The following is a 26014-nucleotide window of genomic DNA, read 5'->3' as shown; positions in this document are numbered from 1 at the left end:
TTTCATCACTGGATGCGGAGGAGTACAATCTTGTTGAGGGACTTCTTACTCCAAAGCAATATTTCATTTCTGTACTACTAATTGTATCACAGCCATGAAGCTGCAGGAGCCTTGTGAAAGGGAGTCTAGGGTTATATGATGAAGATATATACTGCACTGCTGGATAGTAGGTAGGTAGCCAACCACCAGGGAGGTATATTACCAGTACTACCCACCTGGGTATTGGAAGGGTTAGTGACGGCTGCATAGTGAGCCAACACTTGATTGGATTGGTTGTCAAGTTGCTTTCCTATGACCTAGGTGGCTGTCTTTTATTTCTGCCTCACCCATACATCGACTGATGGCATTCTGTCCATAAACATACAATCTCTCCTTGTCATACGTAACACTTGACAACACTTAACTCACACAGCTCATTCTTCGTAACTAGGTTTTCCAACAGTGAGCACTGTGTGCTAGCCCTCCTTTTTAGCAAAATGATAGGAGCAATAGATAGAGGTAGTTGTATGTAGTAGGTGGTAGGCAGCCAATGACCAGGAAGGTATTTTACCAGTACTACCCGCCTGGGTATCGGGAGGGTTAGTGACATCTGCTTCAATGGTTGTCAAGTTGTGCTTCTCTGACCTAGGTAGCTGTCTTTTCTTTCTGCCTTACTAGTTCTTGGACTGCTGGCATTCTGTCCACAAAAGCACAATCTCTCCTTGTCGTACAAAACACTTAACAACACTTAACTCACACAGCTCATTCTTCACAAGTCTAGATTTTCCTGTGGATAGCACTATGTTATAGCCCTGCTTTTTGGCAGTATGGTAGGAGCAGTAGATAGAAATAGTAGGACGGAACATTCTGGCAAGAGCATTAGAAATTTTAGGTAGTAGTAGTTGGAAAGTATACCGGGGATGATGTGCTGTCAATGGACTGAACCAGGGCATGTGAAGTGTCTAGGGTAAACCATGGAAAGGTCTGTGGGGCCTGGATGTGGATAGGGAGCTGTGGTTTTGGAGCATTACACATGACAGCTAGAGACTGAGTTTGAACGAATGTGGCCTTTTTTGTCTGTTTTCCTGGTGCTACCTCGCTGAAGTAGGGGGTAGCGATGCTGTTTCCAGTGGGGCGGGGTAGTTCCAGGAATGGATGAAGGCAAGCAAGTATGAATATGTTTTTTTTTTTTTTTTTTATACTTTGTCGCTGTCTCCCGCGTTTGCGAGGTAGCGCAAGGAAACAGACAAAAGAAATGGCCCAACCCCCCCCCCCCCCCCATACACATGTACATACACACGTCCACACACGCAAACATACATACCTACACAGCTTTCCATGGTTTACCCCAGACGCTTCACATGCCTTGATTCAATCCACTGACAGCACGTCAACCCCTGTATACCACATCGCTCCAATTCACTCTATTCCTTGCCCTCCTTTCACCCTCCTGCATGTTCAGGCCCCGATCACACAAAATCTTTTTCACTCCATCTTTCCACCTCCAATTTGGTCTCCCTCTTCTCCTCGTTCCCTCCACCTCCGACACATATATCCTCTTGGTCAATCTTTCCTCACTCATTCTCTCCATGTGCCCAAACCATTTCAAAACACCCTCTTCTGCTCTCTCAACCACGCTCTTTTTATTTCCACACATCTCTCTTACCCTTACGTTACTTACTCGATCAAACCACCTCACACCACACATTTTCCTCAAACATCTCATTTCCAGCACGTCCATCCTCCTGCGCACAACTCTATCCATAGCCCACGCCTCGCAACCATACGACATTGTTGGAACCACTATTCCTTCAAACATACCCATTTTTGCTTTCCGAGATAATGTTCTCGACTTCCACACATTTTTCAAGGCTCCCAAAATTTTCGCCCCCTCCCCCACCCTATGATCCACTTCCGCTTCCATGGTTCCATCCGCTGACAGATCCACTCCCAGATATCTAAAACACTTCACTTCCTCCAGTTTTTCTCCATTCAAACTCACCTCCCAATTGACTTGACCCTCAACCCTACTGTACCTAATAACCTTGCTCTTATTCACATTTACTCTTAACTTTCTTCTTCCACACACTTTACCAAACTCAGTCACCAGCTTCTGCAGTTTCTCACATGAATCAGCCACCAGCGCTGTATCATCAGCGAACAACAACTGACTCACTTCCCAAGCTCTCTCATCCCCAACAGACTTCATACTTGCCCCTCTTTCCAGGACTCTTGCATTTACCTCCCTAACAACCCCATCCATAAACAAATTAAACAACCATGGAGACATCACACACCCCTGCCGCAAACCTACATTCACTGAGAACCAATCACTTTCCTCTCTTCCTACACGTACACATGCCTTACATCCTCGATAAAAACTTTTCACTGCTTCTAACAACTTGCCTCCCACACCATATATTCTTAATACCTTCCACAGAGCATCTCTATCAACTCTATCATATGCCTTCTCCAGATCCATAAATGCTACATACAAATCCCTTTGCTTTTCTAAGTATTTCTCACATACATTCTTCAAAGCAAACACCTGATCCACACATCCTCTACCACTTCTGAAACCGCACTGCTCTTCCCCAATCTGATGCTCTGTACATGCCTTCACCCTCTCAATCAACACCCTCCCATATAATTTACCAGGAATACTCAACAAACTTATACCTCTGTAATTTGAGCACTCACTCTTATCCCCTTTGCCTTTGTACAATGGCACTATGCACGCATTCCGCCAATCCTCAGGCACCTCACCATGAGTCATACATACATTAAATAACCTTACCAACCAGTCAACAATACAGTCACCCCCTTTTTTAATAAATTCCACTGCAATACCATCCAAACCTGCTGCCTTGCCGGCTTTCATCTTCCGCAAAGCTTTTACTACCTCTTCTCTGTTTACCAAATCATATGTACATGTGTATATTTTATTTTTTATATTTTATTATACTTTGTCGCTGTCTCCCGCGTTTGCGAGGTAGCGCAAGGAAACAGACGAAAGAAATGCCCCCCCCCCATACACATGTATATACATACGTCCACACACGCAAATATACATACCTACACAGCTTTCCATGGTTGACCCCAGACGCTTCACATGCCTTGCTTCAATCCACTGACAGCACGTCAACCCCGGTATACCACATCGCTCCAATTCACTCTATTCCTTGCCCTCCTTTCACCCTCCTGCATGTTCAGGCCCCGATCACACAAAATCTTTTTCACTCCATCTTTCCACCTCCAATTTGGTCTCCCTCTTCTCCTTGTTCCCTCCACCTCCGACACATATATCCTCTTGGTCAATCTTTCCTCACTCATCCTCTCCACGTGCCCAAACCACTTCAAAACACCCTCTTCTGCTCTCTCAACCACGCTCTTTTTATTTCCACACATCTCTCTTACCCTTACGTTACTCACTCGATCAAACCACCTCACACCACACATTGTCCTCAAACATCTCATTTCCAGCACATCCATCCTCCTGCGCACAACTCTATCCATAGCCCATGCCTCGCAACCATACAACATTGTTGGAACCACTATTCCTTCAAACATACCCATTTTTGCTTTCCGAGATAATGTTCTCGACTTCCACACATTTTTCAAGGCCCCCAGGATTTTCGCCCCCTCCCCCACCCTATGATCCACTTCCGCTTCCATGGTTCCATCCGCTGCCAGATCCACTCCCAGATATCTAAAACACTTCACTTCCTCCAGTTTTTCTCCATTCAAACTCACCTCCCAATTGACTTGACCCTCAACCCTACTGTACCCAATAACCTTGCTCTTATTCACATATACTCTTAACTTTCTTCTTCCACACACTTTTCCAAATGGATTTGTATGTAGCATTTATGGATCTGGAGAAGGCATATGATAGAGTTGATAGAGATGCTCTGTGGAAGGTATTAAGAATATATGGTGTGGGAGGAAAGTTGTTAGAAGCAGTGAAAAGTTTTTATCGAGGATGTAAGGCATGTGTACGTATAGGAAGAGAGGAAAGTGATTGGTTCTCAGTGAATGTAGGTTTGCGGCAGGGGTGTGTGATGTCTCCATGGTTGTTTAATTTGTTTATGGATGGGGTTGTTAGGGAGGTAAATGCAAGAGTTTTGGAAAGAGAGGCAAGTATGAAGTCTGTTGGGGATGAGAGAGCTTGGGAAGTGAGTCAGTTGTTGTTCACTGATGATACAGCGCTGGTGGCTGATTCATGTGAGAAACTGCAGAAGCTGGTGACATGTGTATATATGTTAATATATATACTTTTTATTATACTTTGTCGTTGTCTCCCGCGTTAGCGAGGTAGTGCAAGGAAACAGACGAAAGAATGGGCCAACACACCCACATACACATGTATATACATACACGTCCACACACAGCACGTATACATATCTATACATCTCAATGTATACATATATATATACACACACAGACATATACATATATACACATGTACATAATTCATACTGTCTGCCCTTATTTATTCCTGTCGCCACCCCGCCACACATGAAATGAAAACCCCCTCCCCCGAATGTGTGCGAGGTAGCGCTAGGAAAAGACAACAAATGCCACATTCGTTCACTTTCAGTCTCTAGTTGTCATGTATAATGCACCGAAACCATGGCTCCCTTTCCACATCCAGGCCCCACAAAACTTTCCTTGGTTTACCCCAGATGCTTCGCATGCCCTGATTCAATCCACTGACAGCACGTCAACCCCGGTATACCACATCGATCCAATTGACTCTCTTCCTTTCCCTCCTTTCACCCTTCTGCATGTTCAGGCCCCGACCACTCAAAATCTTTTTCACTCCATCTTTCCACCTCCAATTTGGTCTCCCACCACTCCTCATTCCCTCCACCTCTGACACATATATCCTCTTGGTCAATCTTTCCTCACTCATTCTCTCCATGTGCCCAAACCATTTCAAAACACCCTCTTCTGCTCTCTCAACCACGCTCTTTTTATTTCCACACATCTCTCTTACCCTTACGTTACTTACTCGATCAAACCACCTCACACCACACATTGTCCTCAAACATCTCATTTCCAGCACATCCATCCTCCTGCGCACAACTCTATCCATAGCCAATACCTCGCAACCATACAACATTGTTGGAACCACTATTCCTTCAAACATACCCATTTTTGCTTTCCGAGATAATGTTCTTGACTTCCACACATTCCTCAAGGCTCCCAGGATTTTCGCCCCCTCCCCCACCCTATGATCCACTTCCGCTTCCATGGTTCCATCCGCTGCCAGATCCACTCCCAGATATCTAAAACACTTTACTTCATCCAGTTTTTCTCCATTCAAACTTACCTCCCAATTGACTTGACCCTCAACCCTACTGTACCTGATAACCTTGCTCTTATTCACATTTACTCTTAACTTTCTTCTTTCACACACTTTACCAAACTCAGTCACCAGCTTCTGCAGTTTCTCACATGAATCAGCCACCAGCGCTGTATCATCAGCAAACAACAACTGACTCACTTCCCAAGCTCTCTCATCCACAACAGACTTCATACTTGCCCCTCTTTCCAAAACTCTTGCATTCACCTCCCTAACAACCCCATCCATAAACAAATTAAACAACCATGGAGACATCACACACCCCTGCCGCAAACCCACATTCACTGAGAACCAATCACTTTCCTCTCTTCCTACACGTACACATGCCTTACATCCTCGATAAAAACTTTTCACTGCTTCTAACAACTTGACTCCCACACCATATATTCTTAATACCTTCCACAGAGCATCTCTATCAACTCTATCATATGCCTTCTCCAGATCCATAAATGCTACTTACAAATCAATTTGCTTTTCTAAGTATTTCTCACATACATTCTTCAAACAAACACCTGATCCACACATCCTCAACCACTTCTGAAACCACACTGCTCTTCCCCAATCTGATGCTCTGTACATGCCTTCACCCTCTCAATCAATACCCTCCGATATAATTTACCAGGAATACTCAACAAACTTATACCTCTGTAATTTGAACACTCACTCTTATCCCCTTTGCCTTTGTACAATGGCACAATGCACGCATTCTGCCAATCCTCAGGCACCTCACCATGAGTCATACATACATTAAATAACCTTACCAACCAGTCAGTAATACAGTCACCCCCTTTTTTAATAAATTCCACTGCAATACCATCCAAACCTGCTGCCTTGCCGGCTTTCATCTTCTGCAAAGCTTTTACTACCTCTTCTCTGTTTACCAAATCATTTTCCCTATCCCTCTCACTTTGCACACCACCTCGACCAAAACACCCTATATCTGCCACTCTATCATCAAAAGAAAGAGAAGAGAGAGGCATTTGGATGATTTTTACAGGGAAAAAATGCAATTGAGTGGGAGATGTATAAAAGAAAGAGACAGGAGGTCAAGAGAAAGGTGCAAGAGGTGAAAAAGAGGGCAAATGAGAGTTGGGGTGAGAGAGTATCATTAAATTTTAGGGAGAATAAAAAGATGTTCTGGAAGGAGGTAAATAGAGTGCGTAAGACAAGGGAGCAAATGGGAACTTCAGTGAAGGGCGCAAATGGTGAGGTGATAACAAGTAGTGGTGATGTGAGAAGGAGATGGAGTGAGTATTTTGAAGGTTTGTTGAATGTATATATATATGTATATATATATTGGGAAGGAGACTTGTGTGAGGAATTACAAGGAGAGACTGAGTACAGAATGGAAAAAGGTGAGAACAAAGGAAGTAAGGTGAGTGGGGGAGGAATGGGATGTATTTAGGGAAGCAGTGATGGCTTGCGCAAAAGATGCTTGTGGCATGAGAAGCGTGGGAGGTGGGTTGATTAGAAAAGGTAGTGACTGGTGGGATGAAGAAGTAAGATTATTAGTGAAAGAGAAGAGAGAGGCATTTGGAAGATTTTTGCAGGGAAAAAATGCAAATGAGTGGGAGAGGTATAAAAGAAAGAGGCAGGAGGTCAAGAGAAAGGTGCAAGAGGTGAAAAAGAGGGCAAATGAGAGTTGGGGTGAGAGAGTATCATTAAATTTTAGGGAGAATAAAAAGATGTTTTGGGAGGAGGTAAATAAAGTGCATAAGACAAGGGAGCAAATGGGACCTTCAGTGAAGGGGGCTAATGGGGAGGTGATAACAAGTAGTGGTGATGTGAGAAGGAGATGGAGTGAGTATTTTGAAGGTTTGTTGAATGTGTTTGATTATAGAGTGGCAGATATAGGGTGTTTTGGTCGAGGTGGTGTGCAAAGTGAGAGGGTTAGGGAAAATGATTTGGTAAACAGAGAAGAGGTAGTAAAAGCTTTGCGGAAGATGAAAGCCGGCAAGGCAGTGGGTTTGGATGGTGTTGCAGTGGAATTTATTAAAAAAAGCAGGTGACTGTATTGTTGACTGGTTGGTAAGGTTATTTAATGTATGTATGATTCATGGTGAGGTGCCTGAGGATTGGCGGAATGCTTGCATAGTGCCATTGTACAAAGGCAAAGGGGATAAGAGTGAGTGCTCAAATTACAGAGGTATAAGTTTGTTGAGTATTCCTGGTAAATTATATGGGAGGGTAGTGATTGAGAGGGTGAAGACATGTACAGAGCATCAGATTGGGGAAGAGCAGTGTGGTTTCAGAAGTGGTAGAGGATGTGTGGATTAGGTGTTTGCTTTGAAGAATGTATGTGAGACATACTTAGAAAAGCAAATGGATTTGTATGTAGCATTTATGGATCTGGAGAAGGCATATGATAAGAGTTGATAGAGATGCTGTGTGGAAGGTATTAAGAATATATGGTGTGGGAGGCAAGTTGTTAGAAGCATGAAAAGTTTTTATCGAGGATGTAAGGCATGTGTACGTGTAGGAAGAGAGGAAAGTGATTGGTTCTCAGTGAATGTAGGTTTGCAGCAGGGGTGTGTGATGTCTCCATGGTTGTTTAATTTGTTTATGGATGGGGTTGTTTGGGAGGTGAATGCAAGAGTTTTGGAAAGAGTGGCAAGTATGCAGTCTGTTGTGGATGAGAGAGCTTGGGAAGTGAGTCAGTTGTTGTTCGCTGATGATACAGCGCTGGTGGCTGATTCATGTGAGAAACTGCAGAAGCTGGTGACTGAGTTTGGTAAAGTGTGTGAAAGAAGAAAGTTAAGAGTAAATGTGAATAAGAGCAAGGTTATTAGGTACAGTAGGGTTGAGGGTCAAGTCAATTGGGAGGTAAGTTTGAATGGAGAAAAACTGGATGAAGTAAAGTGTTTTAGATATCTGGGAGTGGATCTGGCAGGGGATGGAACCATGGAAGCAGAAGTGAATCATAGGGTGGGGGAGGGGGCAAAAATTCAGGGAGCCTTGAAGAATGTTTAGAAGTTGAGAACATTATCTCAGAAAGCAAAAATGGGTATGTTTGAAGGAATAGTGGTTCCAACAATGCTGTATGGTTGCGAGGCGTGGGCTATGGATAGAGTTGTGCGGAGGAGGGTGGATGTGCTGGAAATGAGATGTTTGAGGACAATGTGTGGTGTGAGGTGGTTTGATCGAGTAAGTAATGTAAGGGTAAGAGAGATGTGTGGAAATAAAAAGAGTGTGGTTGAGAGAGCAGAAGAGGGTGTTTTGAAATGGTTTGGTCACATCGAGAGAATGAGTGAGGAAAGATTGACGAAGAGGATATATGTGTCGGAGGTGGAGGGAACGAGGAGAAGTGGGAGACGAAATTGGAGGTGGAAAGATGGAGTGAAAAAGATTTTGAGTGATCGGGGCCTGAACATGCAGGAGGGTGAAAGGTGTGCAAGGAATAGAGTGAATTGGAACGATGTGGTATACTGGGGTCGACGTGCTGTCAATGGATTGAACCAGGGCATGTGAAGTGTCTGGGGTAAACCATGGAAAGTTGTGTGGGGCCTGAATGTGGAAAGGGAGCTGTGGTTTCGGTGCATTATTACATGACAGCTAGAGACTGAGTGTGAACGCATGGGGCCTTTGTTGTCTTTTCCTAGCGCAACCTTGCACACATGATGGGGGAGGGGGATGTTATTCCATGTGTGGTGAGTTGGCGATGGGAATAAATAAGGCAGACAGTATGAATTATGTACATGTGTATATATGTATATGTCTGTGTGTGTATATATATGTGTACATTGAGATGTATAGGTATGTATACGTGGTGTGTGGACGTGTATGTATATACATGTGTATGTGGGTGGGTTGGCCCATTCTTTCGTCTGTTTCCTTGTGCTACCTTGCTAATGCGGGAGACAGCGACAAGGCAAAATAAAAAGAAAAAAATGATAATATATATGAGAGTGGATTTAGCAGGGGATGGAACCATGGAAGCAGAAGTGGTTCTACAGAGTCTACAGAGAATCTCTATCAACTCTATCATATGCCTTCTCCAGATCCATAAATGCCACGTACAAATCTATTTGCATTTCTAAGTATTTTTCACCTACATTTTTCAAAGCAAACACCTGATCCACACTTCCTCAACCACTTCTGAAACCACACTGCTCTTCACCAATCTGATGCTCTGTAAATGCCTTCACTCTCAATCAATGCCCTCCCATGTGATTTCCCAGGAGTACTCAACAAACACATACCTCTATAGTTTGAACACTCGCCTTTATCCCCTTTGCCTTTGTACAATGGCACTATGCATGCATCCTGCCAATCCTCAGGCACTTCACCATGCACCATACATACACTGAATATCCTCACCAACCAGTGAACAACACAGTCACCCCCTTTTTAAATAAATTCCACTGCAATACCATCCAAACCCGCAACCTTACTGGCTTTCATCTTCCGCAAAGCTTTCACTTCGTACACCACCTCGACCAAAATACCCTATATCAGCCACTCTGTCATCAAACACATTCAACACATCTTCAAAATACTCACTCCATCTCCCTCTCACTTCACCACTGTTTGTTATTATCTCCCCATTTGCCCCCTTCACTGATGTTCCCGTTTGTTCTCGTCTTATGCACTTTATTTACCTCCTTCCAAAACATCTTATTCTCCCTAGAATTTAAAGATACTCTCTTACCCCAACTGTCATTTGCCCTCTTTTTCACCTCTTGCACCTTTCTCTTGAACTCCTGCCTCTTTCTTTTATATATCTCCCAGTCATTTGCACTATTTCCCTGGAAAAATTGTCCAAATGCCTCTCTCTTCTCTTTCACTAACAATTTTACTTCTTCATCCCACCACTCACTACCCTTTGTAATCTGCTCACCTCCCACCTTTCTCATGCCACAGGCATCTTTTGTGCATGCCATCATATATATATGTAAATATATGTATACGTTGAAATATATATGTATGTATATGTGCGTGTGTATGTGGGTGGGTTGGGCCATTCTTTCATTTGTTTCCTTGCGCTACTTCGCTAACCCAGGAGACAGCGACAAAGTATAATAAATATATTTTTTTTTTTTTTTTGCTTTGTCGGTTTCCCGCATTTGTGAGGTAGCGCAAGGAAACAGACGAAAGAAATGGCCCAACCCACCCCCATACGTATATATATACATACGTCCACATACGCAAATATACATACCTACACAGCTTTCCATGGTTTACCCCAGATGCTTCACATGCCCTGATTCAATCCACTGACAGCACGTCAACCCCGGTATACCACATCAATCCAATTCACTCTATTCCTTGCCCTCCTATCACCCTCCTACATGTTCAGGCCCCGATCACTCAAAATCTTTTTCACTCCATCTTTCCACCTCCAATTTGGTCTCCCACTTCTCCTCATTCCCTCCACCTCCGACACATATATCCTCTTGGTCAATCTTTCCTCACTCATTCTCTCCATGTGCCCAAACCATTTCAAAACACCCTCTTCTCCTCTCTCAACCACGCTCTTTTTATTTCCACACATCTCTCTTACCCTTACGTTACTTACTCGATCGAACCACCTCACACCACACATTGTCCTCAAACATCTCATTTCCAGCACATCCACCCTCCTGCGCACAACTCTATCCATAGCCCACACCTTGCAACCATACAACATTGTTGGAACCACTATTCCTTCAAACATACCCATTTTTGCTTTCCGAGATAATGTTCTCGACTTCCACACATTCTTCAAGGCTCCCAGAATTTTCGCCCCCTCCCCCACCCTATGATTCACTTCCGCTTCCATGGTTCCATCCGCTGCCAGATCCACTCCCAGATATCTAAAACACGTTACTTCCTCCAGTTTTTCTCCATTCAAACTTACCTCCCAATTGACTTGACCCTCAACCCTACTGTACCTAATTACCTTGCTCTTATTCACATTTACTCTTAACTTTCTTCTTTCACACACTTTACCAAACTCAGTCACCAGCTTCTGCAGCTTCTCACATGAATCAGCCACCAGTGCTGTATCATCAGCGAACAACAACTGACTCACTTCCCAAGCTCTCTCATCCCCAACAGACTTCATACTTGCCCCTCTTTCCAAAACTCTTGCATTCACCTCCCTAACAACCCCATCCATAAACAAATTAAACAACCATGAAGACATCACACACCCCTGCCGCAAACCTACATTCACTGAGAACCAATCACTTTCCTCTCTTCCTACACTTACACATGCCTTACATCCTCGATAAAAACTTTTCACTGCTTCTAACAACTTGCCTCCCACACCATATATTCTTAATACCTTCCACAGAGCATCTCTATCAACTCTATCATATGCCTTCTCCAGATCCATAAATGCTTCATACAAATCCATTTGCTTTTCTAAGTATTTCTCACATACATTCTTGAAAGCAAACACCTGATCCACACATCCTCTACCACTTCTGAAACCACACTGCTCTTCCCCAATCCGATGCTCTGTACATGCCTTCACCCTCTCCATCAATACCCTCCCATTTAATTTACCAGGAATACTCAACAAACTTATACCTCTGTAATTTGAGCACTCACTCTTATCCCCTTTGCCCTTGTACAATGGCACTATGCACACATTCCGCCAATCCTCAGGCACCTCACCATGAGTCATACATACATTAAATAACCTTACCAACCAGTCAACAATACAGTCACCCCCTTTTTTAATAAATTCCACTGCAATACCATCCAAACCTGCTGCCTTGCCGGCTTTCATCTTCCGCAAAGCTTTTACTACCTATTCTCTGTTTACCAAATCATTTTCCCTAACCTTCTCACTTTGCACACCACCTCGACCAAAACACCCTATATCTGCCACTCTATCATCAAACACATTCAACAAACCTTCAAAATACTCTCTCCATCTCCTCTCACATCACCACTACTTGTTATCACCTCCCCATTTGCGCCCTTCACTGAAGTTCCCATTTGCTCCCTTGTCTTTCGCACTTTAATTACCTCCTTCCAGAACATAAATATATGTAAATATATACATATATGGGGTAAGAGAGTGGTGAGAGTAAGTGAGCTTGGGAAGGAGACTTGTGTGAGGAAGTACCAGGAGAGACTGAGTACAGAATGGAAAAAGGTGAGAACAAAGGACGTAAGTGGAGTGGGGATGCATTTAGGAAAGCAGTGATGGCTTGCGCAAAAGATGCTTGTGGCATGAGAAGCGTGGGAGGTGGGCAGAACAGAAAGGGTAGTGAGTGGTGGGATTACGAAGTAAGATTATTAGTGAAAGAAGAGAGAGGCATGAGGCAGGAGGTCAGGAGAAAGGTGCAAGAGGTGAAAAAGAGGGCAATTGAGAGTTGGGGTGAAAGAATATCATTGAATTTTAGGGGGAATAAAAAGATGTTTTGGAAGGAGGTAAATAAAGTGCGTAAAACAAGGGAACAAATGGGAACTTCAGTGAAGGGGGCTAATGGGGAGGTGATAACAAGTAGTGGTGATGTGAGGAGATGGAGTGAATATTTTGAAGGTTTGTTGAATGTGTTTGATGATAGAGTGGCAGATATAGCGTGTTTTGGTCAAGGTGGTGTGCAAAGAGAGAGGGTTAGGGAGAATGATTTGGCAAACAGATAAGAGGTAGTAAAAGCTTTGCATAAGATGAAAGCTGGCAAGGCAGCATGTTTGGATGGTATTGCAGCGGAATTTATTGAAAAAGGGGGTGACTGCATTATTGACTGGTTGGTAAGGTTTATTTAATGTATGTATGACTCATGGCGAGTTGCCTGAGGATTGGCGGAATGCTTGCATAGTGCCATTCCACAAAGGCATAGGTGATAGAAGTGAGTGCTCAGATTACAGAGGTATAAGTTTTTTGAGTATTCCTGGTAAATTATATGGGAGGGTATTGATTGACTTGGTGAAGGCATGTACAGAGCATCAGATTGGGGAAGAGCATTGTGGTTTCAGAAGTGGTAGAGGATGTGTGGATCAGGTGTTTGCTTTGAAGAATGTATGTGAGAAATACTTAGAAAAGCAAATGGATTTGTATGTAGCATTTATGGATCTGGAGAAGGCATATGATAAGAGTTGATAGAGATGCTCTGTGGAAGGTATTAAGAATATATGGTGTGGGAAGCATGTTGTTGGAAGTAGTGAAAAGTTTTTATTGAGGATGTAAGGCATGTGTACGTGTAGGAAGAGAGAAAAGTGATTGGTTCTCAGTGAATGTTGGTTTGCGGCAGGGGTGTGTGATGTCTCCATGGTTGTTTTATATGTTTATGGATGGGGTTGTTAGGGAGGTGAATGCAAGAGTTTTGGAAAGAGGGGCAAGTATGCAGTCTGATGTGGATGAGAGAGCTTGGGAAGTGAGTCAGTTGTTGTTTGCTGATGATACAGCGCTGGTGGCTGATTCATGTGAGAAACTGCAGAAGCTGGTGACTGAGTTTGGTAAAGTGTGTGAAAGAAGAAAGCTGAGAGTAAATTTGAATAAGAGCAAGGTACAGTTGGGTTGAGGGACAAGTCAATTGGGAGGTACGTTTGAATGGAGAACAACTGGAGGAAGTGAAGTGTTTTAGATAGCTGGATGTGGATCTGGCAGTGGATGGAACCATTGAAGCGGAAGTGAATCATAGAGTGGGGAAGGGGGCGAAAATTCTGGGAGTGTTGAAGAATGTGTGGAAGTCAAGAACATTATCTCGGAAAGCAAAAATGGGTATGTTTGAAGGAATAGTGGTTCCAACAGTGTTATATGGTTGCGAGGCGTGGCTATAGATAGAGTTGTGCGGAGGAGGGTGGATTTGCTGGAAATGAGATGTTTGAGGACAACATGTGATGTGAGGTGGCTTGATCGAGTAAGTAATGTAAGGGTAAGAGAGATGTGTGGAAATAAAAAGAGTGTGGTTGAGAGAGAGCAGAAGAGGGTGTTTTGAAATGATTTGGTCACATGGAGAGAATGAGTAAGGAAAGATTGACCAAGAGGATATATGTGTCAGAGGTGGAGGGAGCGAGAAGTGGGAGACCAACTTTGAGGTGGAAAGATGGAGTGAAAAAGATTTTGAGTGATCGGGGCCTGAACATGCAGAAGGGTGAAAGGTGTGCAAGGAATAGAGTGAATTGGAACGATGTGGTATACTGGGATCAACATGCTGTCAATGGATTGAACCAGGGCATTTGAAGCGTCTGGGGTAAACCATGGAAAGTTCTGTGGTGCCTGGATGTGGAAAGGGAACTGTGGTTTCGGTGCATTATTACATGACAGCTTGAGACTGAGTGTGAACGAATGTGGCTTTTGTTGTCGTTTCCCAGCGTTACCTTGTGCACATGCAGGGGAGGGGGTTGTTATTTCTTGTGTGGCGGGGTGGCGATGGGAATGAATAAAGGCAGGCAGTATGAGTTATGTACATTTGTACATATGTATATGTCTGTGTGTGCATATATATGTATACGTTGAGATGTATAGGTATGTATATGTGTGTGTGTGGACATGTATGTATATACATGTATATGTGGGTGGGTTGGGCCATTCTTTCGTCTGTTTCCTTGTGCTACCTCGTTAATGTGGGAGACAGCGACAAAGAAAAATGAATAAATAAAATATGTATGGGGGACAGGGGAGAAAGAATACTTCTCACTCATTCCCTGCGTGTTGTAGAAAGCAACTAAAGGGGAGGGGAGCGGGTGGGTAGAAACCCTCCCCTCCTTGTATTTTAACTTTCTAAAGGGGGAAACAGAAGGAGTCAGATTGGGGTGTCTAAATGTGTGTGGATGTAACCAAGATGAGAAGAAAAGAGAGATAGGTAGTATGTTTGAGGAAAGGAACCTGGATGTTTTGGCTCTGAGTGAATCGAAGCTCAAGGGTAAAAGAGAAAAGTGGTTTAGGAAAGCTTTGGGAGTAAAGTCAGGTGTTGGTGAGAGAACAAGAGCAAGGGAAGGAGTAGCACTACTCCTGAAACGGGAGTTGTGGGAGTATGTGATAGAGTGTAAGAAAGTAAACTCTAGATTGGTATGGATATAACTGAAAGTGGATGGAGAGCGATGGGTGATTATTGGGGCCTATGCACCTGGGCAAGAGAAGAAAGATCATGAGAGGCAAGTGTTTTGGGAGCAGCTGAGTGAGTGTGTCAGCAGTTTTGATGCACGAGACCAGGTTATAGTGATGGGTGATTTGAATGCAAAGGTGAGTAATGTGGCAGTTGAGGGAATAATTGGTGTACATGGGGTGTTCAGTTTTGAAATGGTGAAGAGCTTGTAGATTTGTGTGCTGAAAAAGGACTGGTGATTGGGAATACCTGGTTTGAAAAGAGAGATATACATAAGTCTACGTATGTAAGTAGGAGAGATGGCCAGAGAGCATTATTGGATTATGTGTTGATTGACAGGTGTGTGAAAGAGAGACTTTTTGGATGTTAATTAGCCAAGAGATGCAACTGGAGGTATGTCTGATCATTATCTTGTGAATACGAAGGTGAAGATTTGTAGAGGTTTTCAGAAAAGAATAGAGAATGTTGGGGTGAAGAGTGTGGTTAGAGTAAGTGAGCTTGGGAAGGAGACTTGTGTGAGGAAGTACTAGGAGAGACTGATTGCAGAATGGAAAAAGGTGAGAGCAAAGGACGTAAGGGAATGGGATGTATTTAAGGAAGCAGTGGTGGCTTGCGCAAGAGATGCTTGTGGCTTGGGAAACGTGGAAGGTGGGCAGATTGGAAAGGGTAGTGAGTGGTGGGTTGAAGAAGTAAGATTATTAGTGAAAGAGAAGAGAGAGGCATTTGGACAATTTTTGCAGGGAAATTATACAAATGACTAGGAGATGTATGAAAGAAAGAGGCAGGAGGTCAAGAGAAAGATGCAAGAGGTGAAGAGGAGGGCAAATGAGAGTTGGGGTCAGAGAGTGTCATTAAATTCTAGGGAGAATAAAAAGATGTTTTGGAAGGAGGTAAATGGGGTGCGAAAGACAAGAGAACAAATGGGAACATTGGTGAAGGGGGCTAATGGGGAGGTAATAACAAGTAGTGGTGATGTGAGAAGGAGATGGAGTGAGTATTTTGAAGGTTTGTTGAATGTGTTAGATGATAGAGTGGCAGATAGAGGGTGTTTTGGTTGAGGTGGTGTGTGAAGTAAGAGGGTCTGGGAGAGTGATTTGTTAAACAGAGAAGAGGTAGTGAAAGATTTGTGGAAGATGAAAGCCGGCAAGGCGGCGGGTTTGGATGGTGTTGCAGTGGAATTTATTAAAAAAGGGGTTGACTGCACAGTTGACTGGTTGGTGAGGATATTGATGTATGTATGGCTCATGGTAAAGTGCCTGAGGGTTGGTGGAATGTATGCATAGTGCCATTGTAAAAAGGCAAAGGGGACAAAAGTGTGCTCAAATTACTGAGGTATTAGTTCGTTGATTGTTCCTGGGAAATTATATGGGAGGGTGTTGATTGAGAGGGTGAAGGCATGTACAGAACATCAGAATTGGGAAGAGCAGTGTGGTTTCAGAAGTGGTAGAGGATGTATGGATCAGGTGTTTGCTTTGAAGAATGTATGTGAGAAATACTTAGAAAAGCATATGATAGCATATGATAAGAGTTGATAAGAGATGCTCTGTGAAAGTTATTAAGCGTATATGGTGTGGGAGGCAAGTTGCTAGAAGCAGTGAAAAGTTTTTAGCGAGGATGTAAGGCTTGTGTATGAGTAGGAAGAGAAGAAAGTTATTGGTTCTCAGTGAATGTCGGTTTGTGGCAGGGGTGCATGATGTCTCCATGGTTGTTTGATTTGTTTATGGATGGGGTTGTTAGGGAGGTGAATGCAAGAGTTTTGGAGAGAGGGGCAAGTATGCAGTCTGTTGTGGATGAGAGGGCTTGGGAAGTGAGTCAATTGTTGTTCACTGATGGTACAGTGCTGGTGGCTGATTTGGGTGAGAAAATGCAGAAGCTGGTGACTGAGTTTGATAAACTTTGTGAAAGAAGAAAGCTGAGAGTAAATGTGAATAAGAGTAAGGTTATTAGGTACAGTAGGGTTGAGGGACAAGTCAGTTGGGAGGTAAGACTGAATGGAGAAAAACTGAAGGAAGTGAAGTGTTTTAGATATCTGGGAGTGGATTTGTCAGCGGATGGAGCCATTGAAGCGTAAGTGAGTCAGGGTGGGGGAGGGAGCGAAAGTTCTGAGAGTGTTGAAAAATGTGCGGAACGCAAGAACATTATCACGGAAAGCAAAAATGGGTATGTTTGAAGGAATAATGGTTCCAACAATGTTATATAGTTGCGAGGCTTGGGCTATAGATAGGGTTGTGCGAAGGGGGGTGAATGTGATGGAAATGAGATGTTTGAGGACAATATGTGGTGTGAGATGGTTTGATCGAGTAAATAATGAAATGGTAAGAGAGATGTGTGGTAATAAAAAGAGTGTGTTTGAGAAAGCAGAAGAGGGTATATTGAAATGGTTTGGTCACATGGAGAGAATGAATGAGGAAAGATTGACATAGAGGATATAGGTGTCAGAGGTGGAGAGAACGAGAAGTGGAAAACCAAATTGGAGGTGGAAAGATGGAGTGAAAAAGATTTTGAGTGATCGGGGCCTGAACATGCAGGTGAGTGAAAGGCATGCAAAGAATAGAGTGAATTGGAACAATGTGGTATACCAGGGTTGACATGCTGTCAGTGGATTGAACCAGGGCATGTGAAGCGTCTGGGGTAAACCATGGAAAGTTTTGTGGCGCCTGGATGTGGAAAGGGGGCTGTAGTTTTGGTGCATTATACATGACAGCTAGAGACTGAGTGTGAACGAAAGTGGCCTTTGTTGTTTTTTCCTAGCACTACCTTGCGTGCGTGCGGGGGGGAGGGGGTTGCCATTTCATGTGTGGTGGGGTGGCGACAGAAATTAATAAACGCAGCAAGTATGGATTATGTACATGTGTATATATGTATATATCTGTGTATGTATATATGTGTATACGTTGAAATGTATAGGTGTGTATATGTGCGTGTGTGGACGTGTATGTATATACATGTGTATATGGGTGGGTTGGGCCATTCTTTCGTCTGTTTTCTTGCGCTACCTTGCTAATGTAGGTATAACATTCTGCTCTTTAATTTGTGTTTGAAAAAGTTGGTTTGGAAATTAAATGTTTTAAGACAGTTTGTGGTGTGAGGCAAGTAGATTGAATAAGGTATGATAGAGTAAGATGGAGGTGTGGTCGCAAGAGAAGCTGTATAAGAGAGCCAAATATTGTGAACTGAAAATTTTGGACATATGGAGAGAATATATATATTGGAAGTGGAGGGAACAATGAAGAGGAGGAAACTGAGGAAGGTTAGAGCGAAAGATGCTTGTAAGTGTTTGGGGCCTGAACATGCAGGAAGATGTGAGGCTTGGAGAAAATGGAGTGAATTAGAGCAATGTGGAATACAGGGGATGATGTGCTGTCATTGGCATGTGAAGGGGAACCACAGAAAGGTCTGTGGGGCCTGAATGTCGATAGCAGGCTTGTGATTTTAATGCATTGTACATGACAGCTAGAAGGTGAATGTGAGCAAATGAGGCCATTTCTTCTTTTGCTCCTGGTATTACCTCACTAATGTAGGAAACTGCAAACAAATGTGAAGGAAAAGATTGCTGATATACCTAAACTGTTTCATTTGTGTCATGAAATTTTGTTCATGCTTGTATGTGAAACTTAAGTGAAATTCCCTCCTTGAACTTAAGCCTCTTATTCCATTCCTGATTCCATTAAATCCCATGGTAAAATGGGATTCCTTGTCCACTAAGTTATGTTTTCCATAAAACTGTCTCCAACTTTAGGTGCAGAATAGGTACATGCAGCATCTGTGGATTTGGAGAGAGCATATGATAAGGATAAAAGAGAGGCTCTGGAAGGTGCTATAAACATATGGGGTAAAAGAAAAAGGATAAGAGAGAGGCTCTGTGGATTCCAGGCGCTATAAACATATGGAGTAAAAGGAAAGGTACTAAATGGAATGGAGTTTTTACCATGAGGATAAGGCAATGGGGAGGGATGGTAAGGAATGGAGGAGGGTGAGTGATTCCTAGTGAAGGTGGGTCTTCATCAAGGATATGTGATGACATTTTGGTTGTTTAGACATATTATGGACAGTTTGGTGAATGATGTGAATGCAAGGGTTGGCCTTGCATTGATTGAGGGGCAGGTCTATGATTTGCTTGGTATTAGATGGACACTGGAGTTATAATCATTTGCTGTTTGTAGATGACAACTCTGGTGGCAGACTGATTACATAATGAGTTCGAAGTGGTCAGTGTCTGATTGGATGAAGATATGTATATTTGGAGGCAAAGAAGTCCTGACAGTGTTGTTTAGATGTAAATATTTGGCCCTGAATATGTAGTAAGGAAAGTGGTGGCTGTGTTGGAAATATAATGCTTGGGGACATTGTTTGGTGTGAGGCAGGTTGATTATGTATGGAATGACAATGTAAGAGGGAGATATGGTAGTAAGCATAGTCTTAATGAGAGCAGATCTGGGTTTGCTGAACTGATTTTGACATTTAGAGGGGATGAGCAAAGAAAGACCAACAAAGAGTATTTATGTATAGAGAGGAAGGGGAAGGGGGTGGACAAGGAGATGAATGTAGAAAGGTTTTGGGGTATCAAATCCTGAATGTTTTGAAAGGGTAAAGGCATAGTTTGGATAGAATGAATTGGATCAATGCGATATAGTAAGAGTGGTAAGCTGTCAGTTGGCAAAAACCTTGGTATAGATAGCATTTAAGATAAGCCATGGGATAGTCTGTGATGTTTAAGATAAGCCATGGAATAGTGTGCATGATTTGTCTGTGGATGGGTGTTTATGGTTTCAGTACATTATACTTGGCAGGTAGTGAGTGGTTGTGCGCAGAGGATGCTGTTTATATTTTCTTTTTAACTTTAACGTATTAAGGTACATTTGTATAAAAAGACATTTTATAATGTTTCATTGTTTATTGTTCAAAAGTTTAAAGAGTTTTTGTACTGAAGTTTTATGGTTAAAGGTATCAGAAGTGTTTTACAAGAAATATATATTCATTATTAACCTTGGGGATAGGTGATAAAGATCTTTACAGTATCCACATGTCATCTGTACATCATAAATGGCAACCAAGAGGTGTGGGAGTTAGAGTGGATATCCTCTCTTCTTATTATTATTTTCTAGATGTAGAAAAAGAGGAAAGAGCCAACAGATGATTTGTACTTGAAGGCTCAGTTGTCTGTTCCTGATATCACCTTGCTAAGGTGGGGAACAGTGAGCAGGTGTCAAGAAATACTCATTACAGTATTGATTTTGTAATATGCAGTAAATGTTCCATAAAGCCTTTTAAAGATGAAAAAGATGAAATATAGATTGTTGTTGTGATCATGAAGTAAAACTCTATCCTAGTATTTAATTAACATTTCAGATATGATGCTCTTAGATGAATTACTGTGCCTCAGGGAAAAATGTCTCAATCAAGTTAGCTTTCAGATGAGTTGGCTCTAGGTTTGGAGGTAGAATTATCATTTATGAAGAGAAGAAAGAAGATAGGAAATTGGGTAGAGCTGTTAGAGACACCAGTGTTGATAGGTTACAAGGGAGATGTTGCTCCGTCTATACTACCACATTGGAAAATCCAGAAAGAAAACAATGCATTACAGAAGAAAGAGATGCAGAAAAGCCAAAGGAAGAAATTCTTGTAAGTAAAGATGTGCTTTAAAGATTAGTGCCATGTCAAAAGATTCAACAAAATACCTGAAGTAAGGAGGATGAAAAGTGGGTCACGGAAGAAAAAAAGACCACCATTGGACAATGCACCGCAAAACTTGTATTTGTGATTCAGAAGAGGGGAATGATGTTATCACTGTTTGAGGCATTCTCTTTGTACAAGAAAGTGGAAATCAAGGAGAGCTTTATGGACATATGAGATAAAAGCTAGAATATATGGATGATGACTTTGGAGATCACAACAGTCAGAGCATTGTGTTGATGATTTTGCTCAAAAAATTGAGAGCATTAGGATGATAGTTAAAAAGGTTAGTACAGCTCCTCTTTTAAGAGTGGTTGGTACCAAGGTATGCTTCCAAGAAGGGAAAGTTTGGGTTTTTAGACATTGATTGATGGAACAGATGAGAAATGATTGGCTTAAGCTCATAGACACATTCCTTAAGGACACAAGTTATGCCATCCAGAACACATGCCTTGTCCACCAGTATTTGGGAGGGAACTTTTTCATGAGGCTGTGTGAGGAAAATATAGAAGACATGGTTCTATAGGAGGAGAGAGGGAGGGTGAAGTAAGAATGGAATCATTCTTATTTGAGTTATATGAAAATTTGTCAAAAAGGACAGGTTTATCACCTTCAGAATTAGATGAATTGATCATTTAAAAAGAGAGTGGGGTTAAAGTAAATAAGTTGTTAGAGGTTAAGGACCAGAAAGAATTATGAAGAATTCAAATTCACAATCTTTCTTTTTATGAATGGCAGTTTTATTATTATTGCAAGCACAGATTTAGTTAGATAGAGATGTTGAAAGGGGAAATTTCATGGCCTGATATGCTCAGTTCCTAATGGAACAAGCATCGTAGCAGGAGTAATCAAACCACAATTGAGGGGATAGAGGTTTAATAGAAGAAGGGAAATATGACTTTGTTTTAGCCAAGATGACTTTTGCTTCTAGTTAGTGCACCTTGAAGCTACCAATTGGTGAAGTTGCACTTATCCTGAGGAAAGTATGTATGAAAGTTATGCAAGGAAGACACTGAGTCCTAATGTGCTAAGATATGGCAGTTCAAGGGGGAGAGGGAAATTGGGTAGATTTGACCAGTTGGAAATGATAGAAAGAAGATTGTCAACTGAGGACCCTAAGGGGGCAGAATAAAGCATCTATTGTAAGAGCATTAAAAGATGAAATAGAAAGTTGAATGGTAAAGGAGTGGTTGTGATCAGGAACTCGTTGGGTGAATGATAGTTGTTCCCAATTGTTAAGGAAGGAGAAGGAAAGGATTTTTACTCCACTGAGATCATTCCAAGTTGAACCAAGCCAAAATTTATGGCAGACATTGAAATCCCTTGCATGCAGTATCTCAGCATGTGAATGTGAAGAGAGCAGCACCTCATGGCAGAGTCAAATAATCCAAGAGTTCCATGAAGTGAGAAAAGTTAGGGGAAGACCTAATAGATATTAAAGCTAAGTTTTGGATAAGGAAGTTTTTGATCCAGGTGTTATCAGAGTTGGGAGAATGAAGATCCACAAGACAAATATTGGTGTTTCGTACCATAACACAAACACGGCCTTTGTAGTGAATGTGATAGTATATGTTTTAGTTAATATGATAGCAAGAGGAGAGGAAGCCTTGGACAGTTAGGCTTAAGAGAGAGAGAAAGATCATTGAGGAAGTTGAGAGGGAGGCTGGGTCTGAGGCAGTGAATATTGCAGATGTGGATAGTTAGCCTTAGTTCTCTTAAGTGCGTTCAGTTCAGTTGTATTATAGCCAAGACTTGAGTGTAGTATTCTTTCGATGTTTTGACTGTTGCTGTTGGGTCCTTAAAAGTTGAATGTATGGAGATGGTCTGGAACTGAGATTGTTTATGGAATATTCTCTCTCTTTGTTACATTGTATTATGTTATGAGGACTGTGATAGGCAATAGAGTGATTTGATTATTCCGTAATTGTGTAAATTTATGATAGGACTTCCCTATTTTCTTCGTCAAAGTTTATGTTTTGGAAGAAAATATGATGTAATTTTATCAATCTACCAAAAATCATGATTATTATATTTATATCTTTGTAATTAACTATGATGAAGCTAGCATCTTTATTTGGATCTGTGATCTATTGTTACCATCTTAGGGTATTTTCATTTACTATTTTAGTAAACAGCTTTAACCTAATGCAGTGACTATTGGTACTAGATCTTTACACTGGGTGTGTTTGGAAGACTTTTTTATGCTATTTCTTTTTTTTTTTTTTTTTGTTTTCACTGCTTGAAATGGCATGCATAGTGTAGATCAAGAGATTTAGGTAGAAAATTTATATGATAGATGTATATAGGATGAAGTTAGATTGAAATATTGGCTTCTGCTAATTGCACCCTTAGTAAACTTATATTAATGATACATATTACTGAGCAAGACCTTTACGTTAAGGGATGGACCCTATAAAAACACTACATGAATGGAAGAAAAATAATCAAAATATTCATGATAGCCATTGGAGACATTATGACAGTTGATAAGTTTAAGTAGATAGCAAATGATTCAGGATCTAAGTACAGATGTTTGAAAGTTTTGACTGTAGGTGTGACTTGAAGAGGGTGTACATCTCCAGATAGAGATAATATTAGAATTAGAATGTGTATCAAAAGTTGATAATATCAACAGTTGATAAATGCAGAACATTTCTGGAATCTCAGTTTGATGAAATTGGGATTGAAACTAAAGTCACAGTTATATATTTTAGGCTTCCAGGCTATAGAATGAATAGATTTAGATTGCATTTAGTTAAGGTTTAGCATTTGGTGATGAAGTCAGAGCCTGGAAACCAGATTCACTTGCAGACCAAGCCATTTAAAGTGACTGTGCATTTATATGGTTGTAGGATCATATTCATATATAAAGATGAATACTATATTACTTTTCATCTTCTTTTCTCCTGTCTTCTGAAATCTTTTTCTATACTAACTTTTCTCAAAACCTTCACAACTAACCATCCTTCACAAAACTGGTTTGGCTACTAGATGGATGACGACCCTCCACATGGGTTCAATCAAACTTTTATACTCAAGCCACTGGGTGACAGTTTCTTCGTTCAGCACGACATGTTTCGCTTGGCACTTCACCATATTGTCGTATGAGTGGAGGCCTCAAAGTGTCAAGCCTAAAGGGGGCACAGCTCTCATTCTCAGCTTCTGCTTCACAGCCTAACTGTAAGGTACTCGAGAATATTTCCTGGAGTGCAGTGCCATGCATGTTACTTGCCTGTCTTTTATCTTTTTTCTTTTTGATCCCTTATTTATTTAATGTTTTTGCTGTTTGTGATTATGTAGTTTGCCAAAACCCATTGATTGCTAGTGCTTGATCTAGGTTTTGATGCTGTCATTTTCTTATTTAATTTGTTGCATCAGATGTACAAAAGTGGAAATGTATGGTGGAATCTCAAAGATCACATGAGAGGGTAAGTTTAGTTATTTGGTGAGAACTGCAAGTGCATCTTTTATGTTGAAATACTTTTATTTCTGCCTCTTGTAGCATTAGCGTCATATATTAATCAGTCCTGGACATCTAATGAAAACATCTGGACCATAACAAGGAAAGACCAGTCACCCTAACAAAGCATAACAAAGCATCTGTTGGGTGTGCTAATCAGCCTTCACAAAGCAGTTGAAATGCTAAATTTATGGTGTGTGCCATGGCTACTCAGCACAAAAGCTCGTCCATACAGCACAATGTTATGACATGTACAGTTTAGTGAATCAAGGATGGACAGCAATGTTATGCAGCACATCTAAAAAGTATCCAGGGATAAAGGTGGTTCTCATAGACTTTGTAAGACTTTTAGGAATTGACATTTTTTTCAAGTGAACCATTAATTTTCACTTGCTCATGCTTAAAGTTGCTTCATGAGCTATGAAATATACTGATCAGTGCAAGTTCATCATGGTACAAGCTGGTATACAGAAGTTGTAGGTGATCCATCAACTGTACATAGCCTCACAAGACCTGAAGAGGAACATTTGGAGTTTATGTTGAGGCAGGCAGGTCAAAAATTACTGTCCAAGTTTATGAGGACTGCTGCTCTCATACTCAATGAAAATGTATTGTTTTAAGATTGGCTGTTTGGGCTGGTACATTAGGTCTTGAATTTGAGAGGGGGAGTGATGAGTAGAATATTTTCCATAGATTTAGCTTTATTGCTTTAAGGTTGACCCAAACTTTAAAAATTAGCTTGCTTGTGTTAGCAGTTCATCTAATTTCAGCTGTTGGAAAGAATCTTTTAAGTGGTGAAATGTTTAATGGTCAAAATATTTTTTTAGTGTATGAAGGTGAGTATACTCATTTCCTGAAAGCCTCATGTTCTAGATGGTATCCAGAACACAGATTAGAATGAGTAACTTGTTTATAATTTAGGATTGTATTATACATGACAGCTAGAGACTTGAGTGAACGAATGTGGCTTCTCTTTTCTTTTCCTAGCGCTACCTTGTTCACATGCTGGGGGAGGGGATTGTCATTTCATGTGTGGTGGGATGGTGACGGGAATGAATGAAGGCAGCAAGAATGAATTATGTACATGTGTATATATGTATATGTCTGTGTATGTATATACATGTATACATTGAAATTTGTAGGTATGTATATGTGCGTGTATGGACGTGTATGTGTATACATGTGTATGTGGGTGAGGTGGGCCATTCTTTCGTCTGTTTCCTTGTGCTACCTCGCTAACGCGAGAGACAGCGACAAAGTATGATAATGATAATGAAATTTTCAGATGGACATATGTTTTGTGTAGTGGTTTATCAGATGGTTGGGAAGGCATTTGTTTAGTGCTTGTTTGGTTATTTCATTATGCATATTTGTGTAAGTGTTGTGGGGAGCTTTGTAAGTATAGTCTGTTCATGTGAAGCATGGGAAAACTGTATTTTTAGTTGGAGTTGATGACTGGTTACAAATTGGTTTTTATGGTGAGGGTATAATGCTGTTGCAAAGATCCTACTAGATTGTATTGGTAATGATTTGTTTTGTCATTTAGTT

General features: G+C 41.5%; 1 protein-coding gene across 1 annotated transcript in view; it reads left to right on the top strand.

The window, feature by feature from the left end:
- Positions 1-24194, top strand: part of Ntf-2 (nuclear transport factor-2) — a 65701-nt gene extending 41507 nt beyond the window's left edge. Inside the window, exon 4 of the mRNA XM_071664297.1 lies at positions 23998-24194. Coding sequence (XP_071520398.1) covers positions 23998-24114 — 117 coding nt within the window. The 3' untranslated portion in view covers positions 24115-24194. The remainder of the gene's footprint in view (positions 1-23997) is intronic.
- Positions 24195-26014: the final 1820 nt, after the last annotated feature.

This window comes from Panulirus ornatus, chromosome 8 (assembly GCF_036320965.1).
Source record: "Panulirus ornatus isolate Po-2019 chromosome 8, ASM3632096v1, whole genome shotgun sequence".
Classification (NCBI taxonomy): Eukaryota; Metazoa; Arthropoda; class Malacostraca; order Decapoda; family Palinuridae; genus Panulirus; species Panulirus ornatus.
This window is presented reverse-complemented; position numbering and strand designations above follow the sequence as displayed.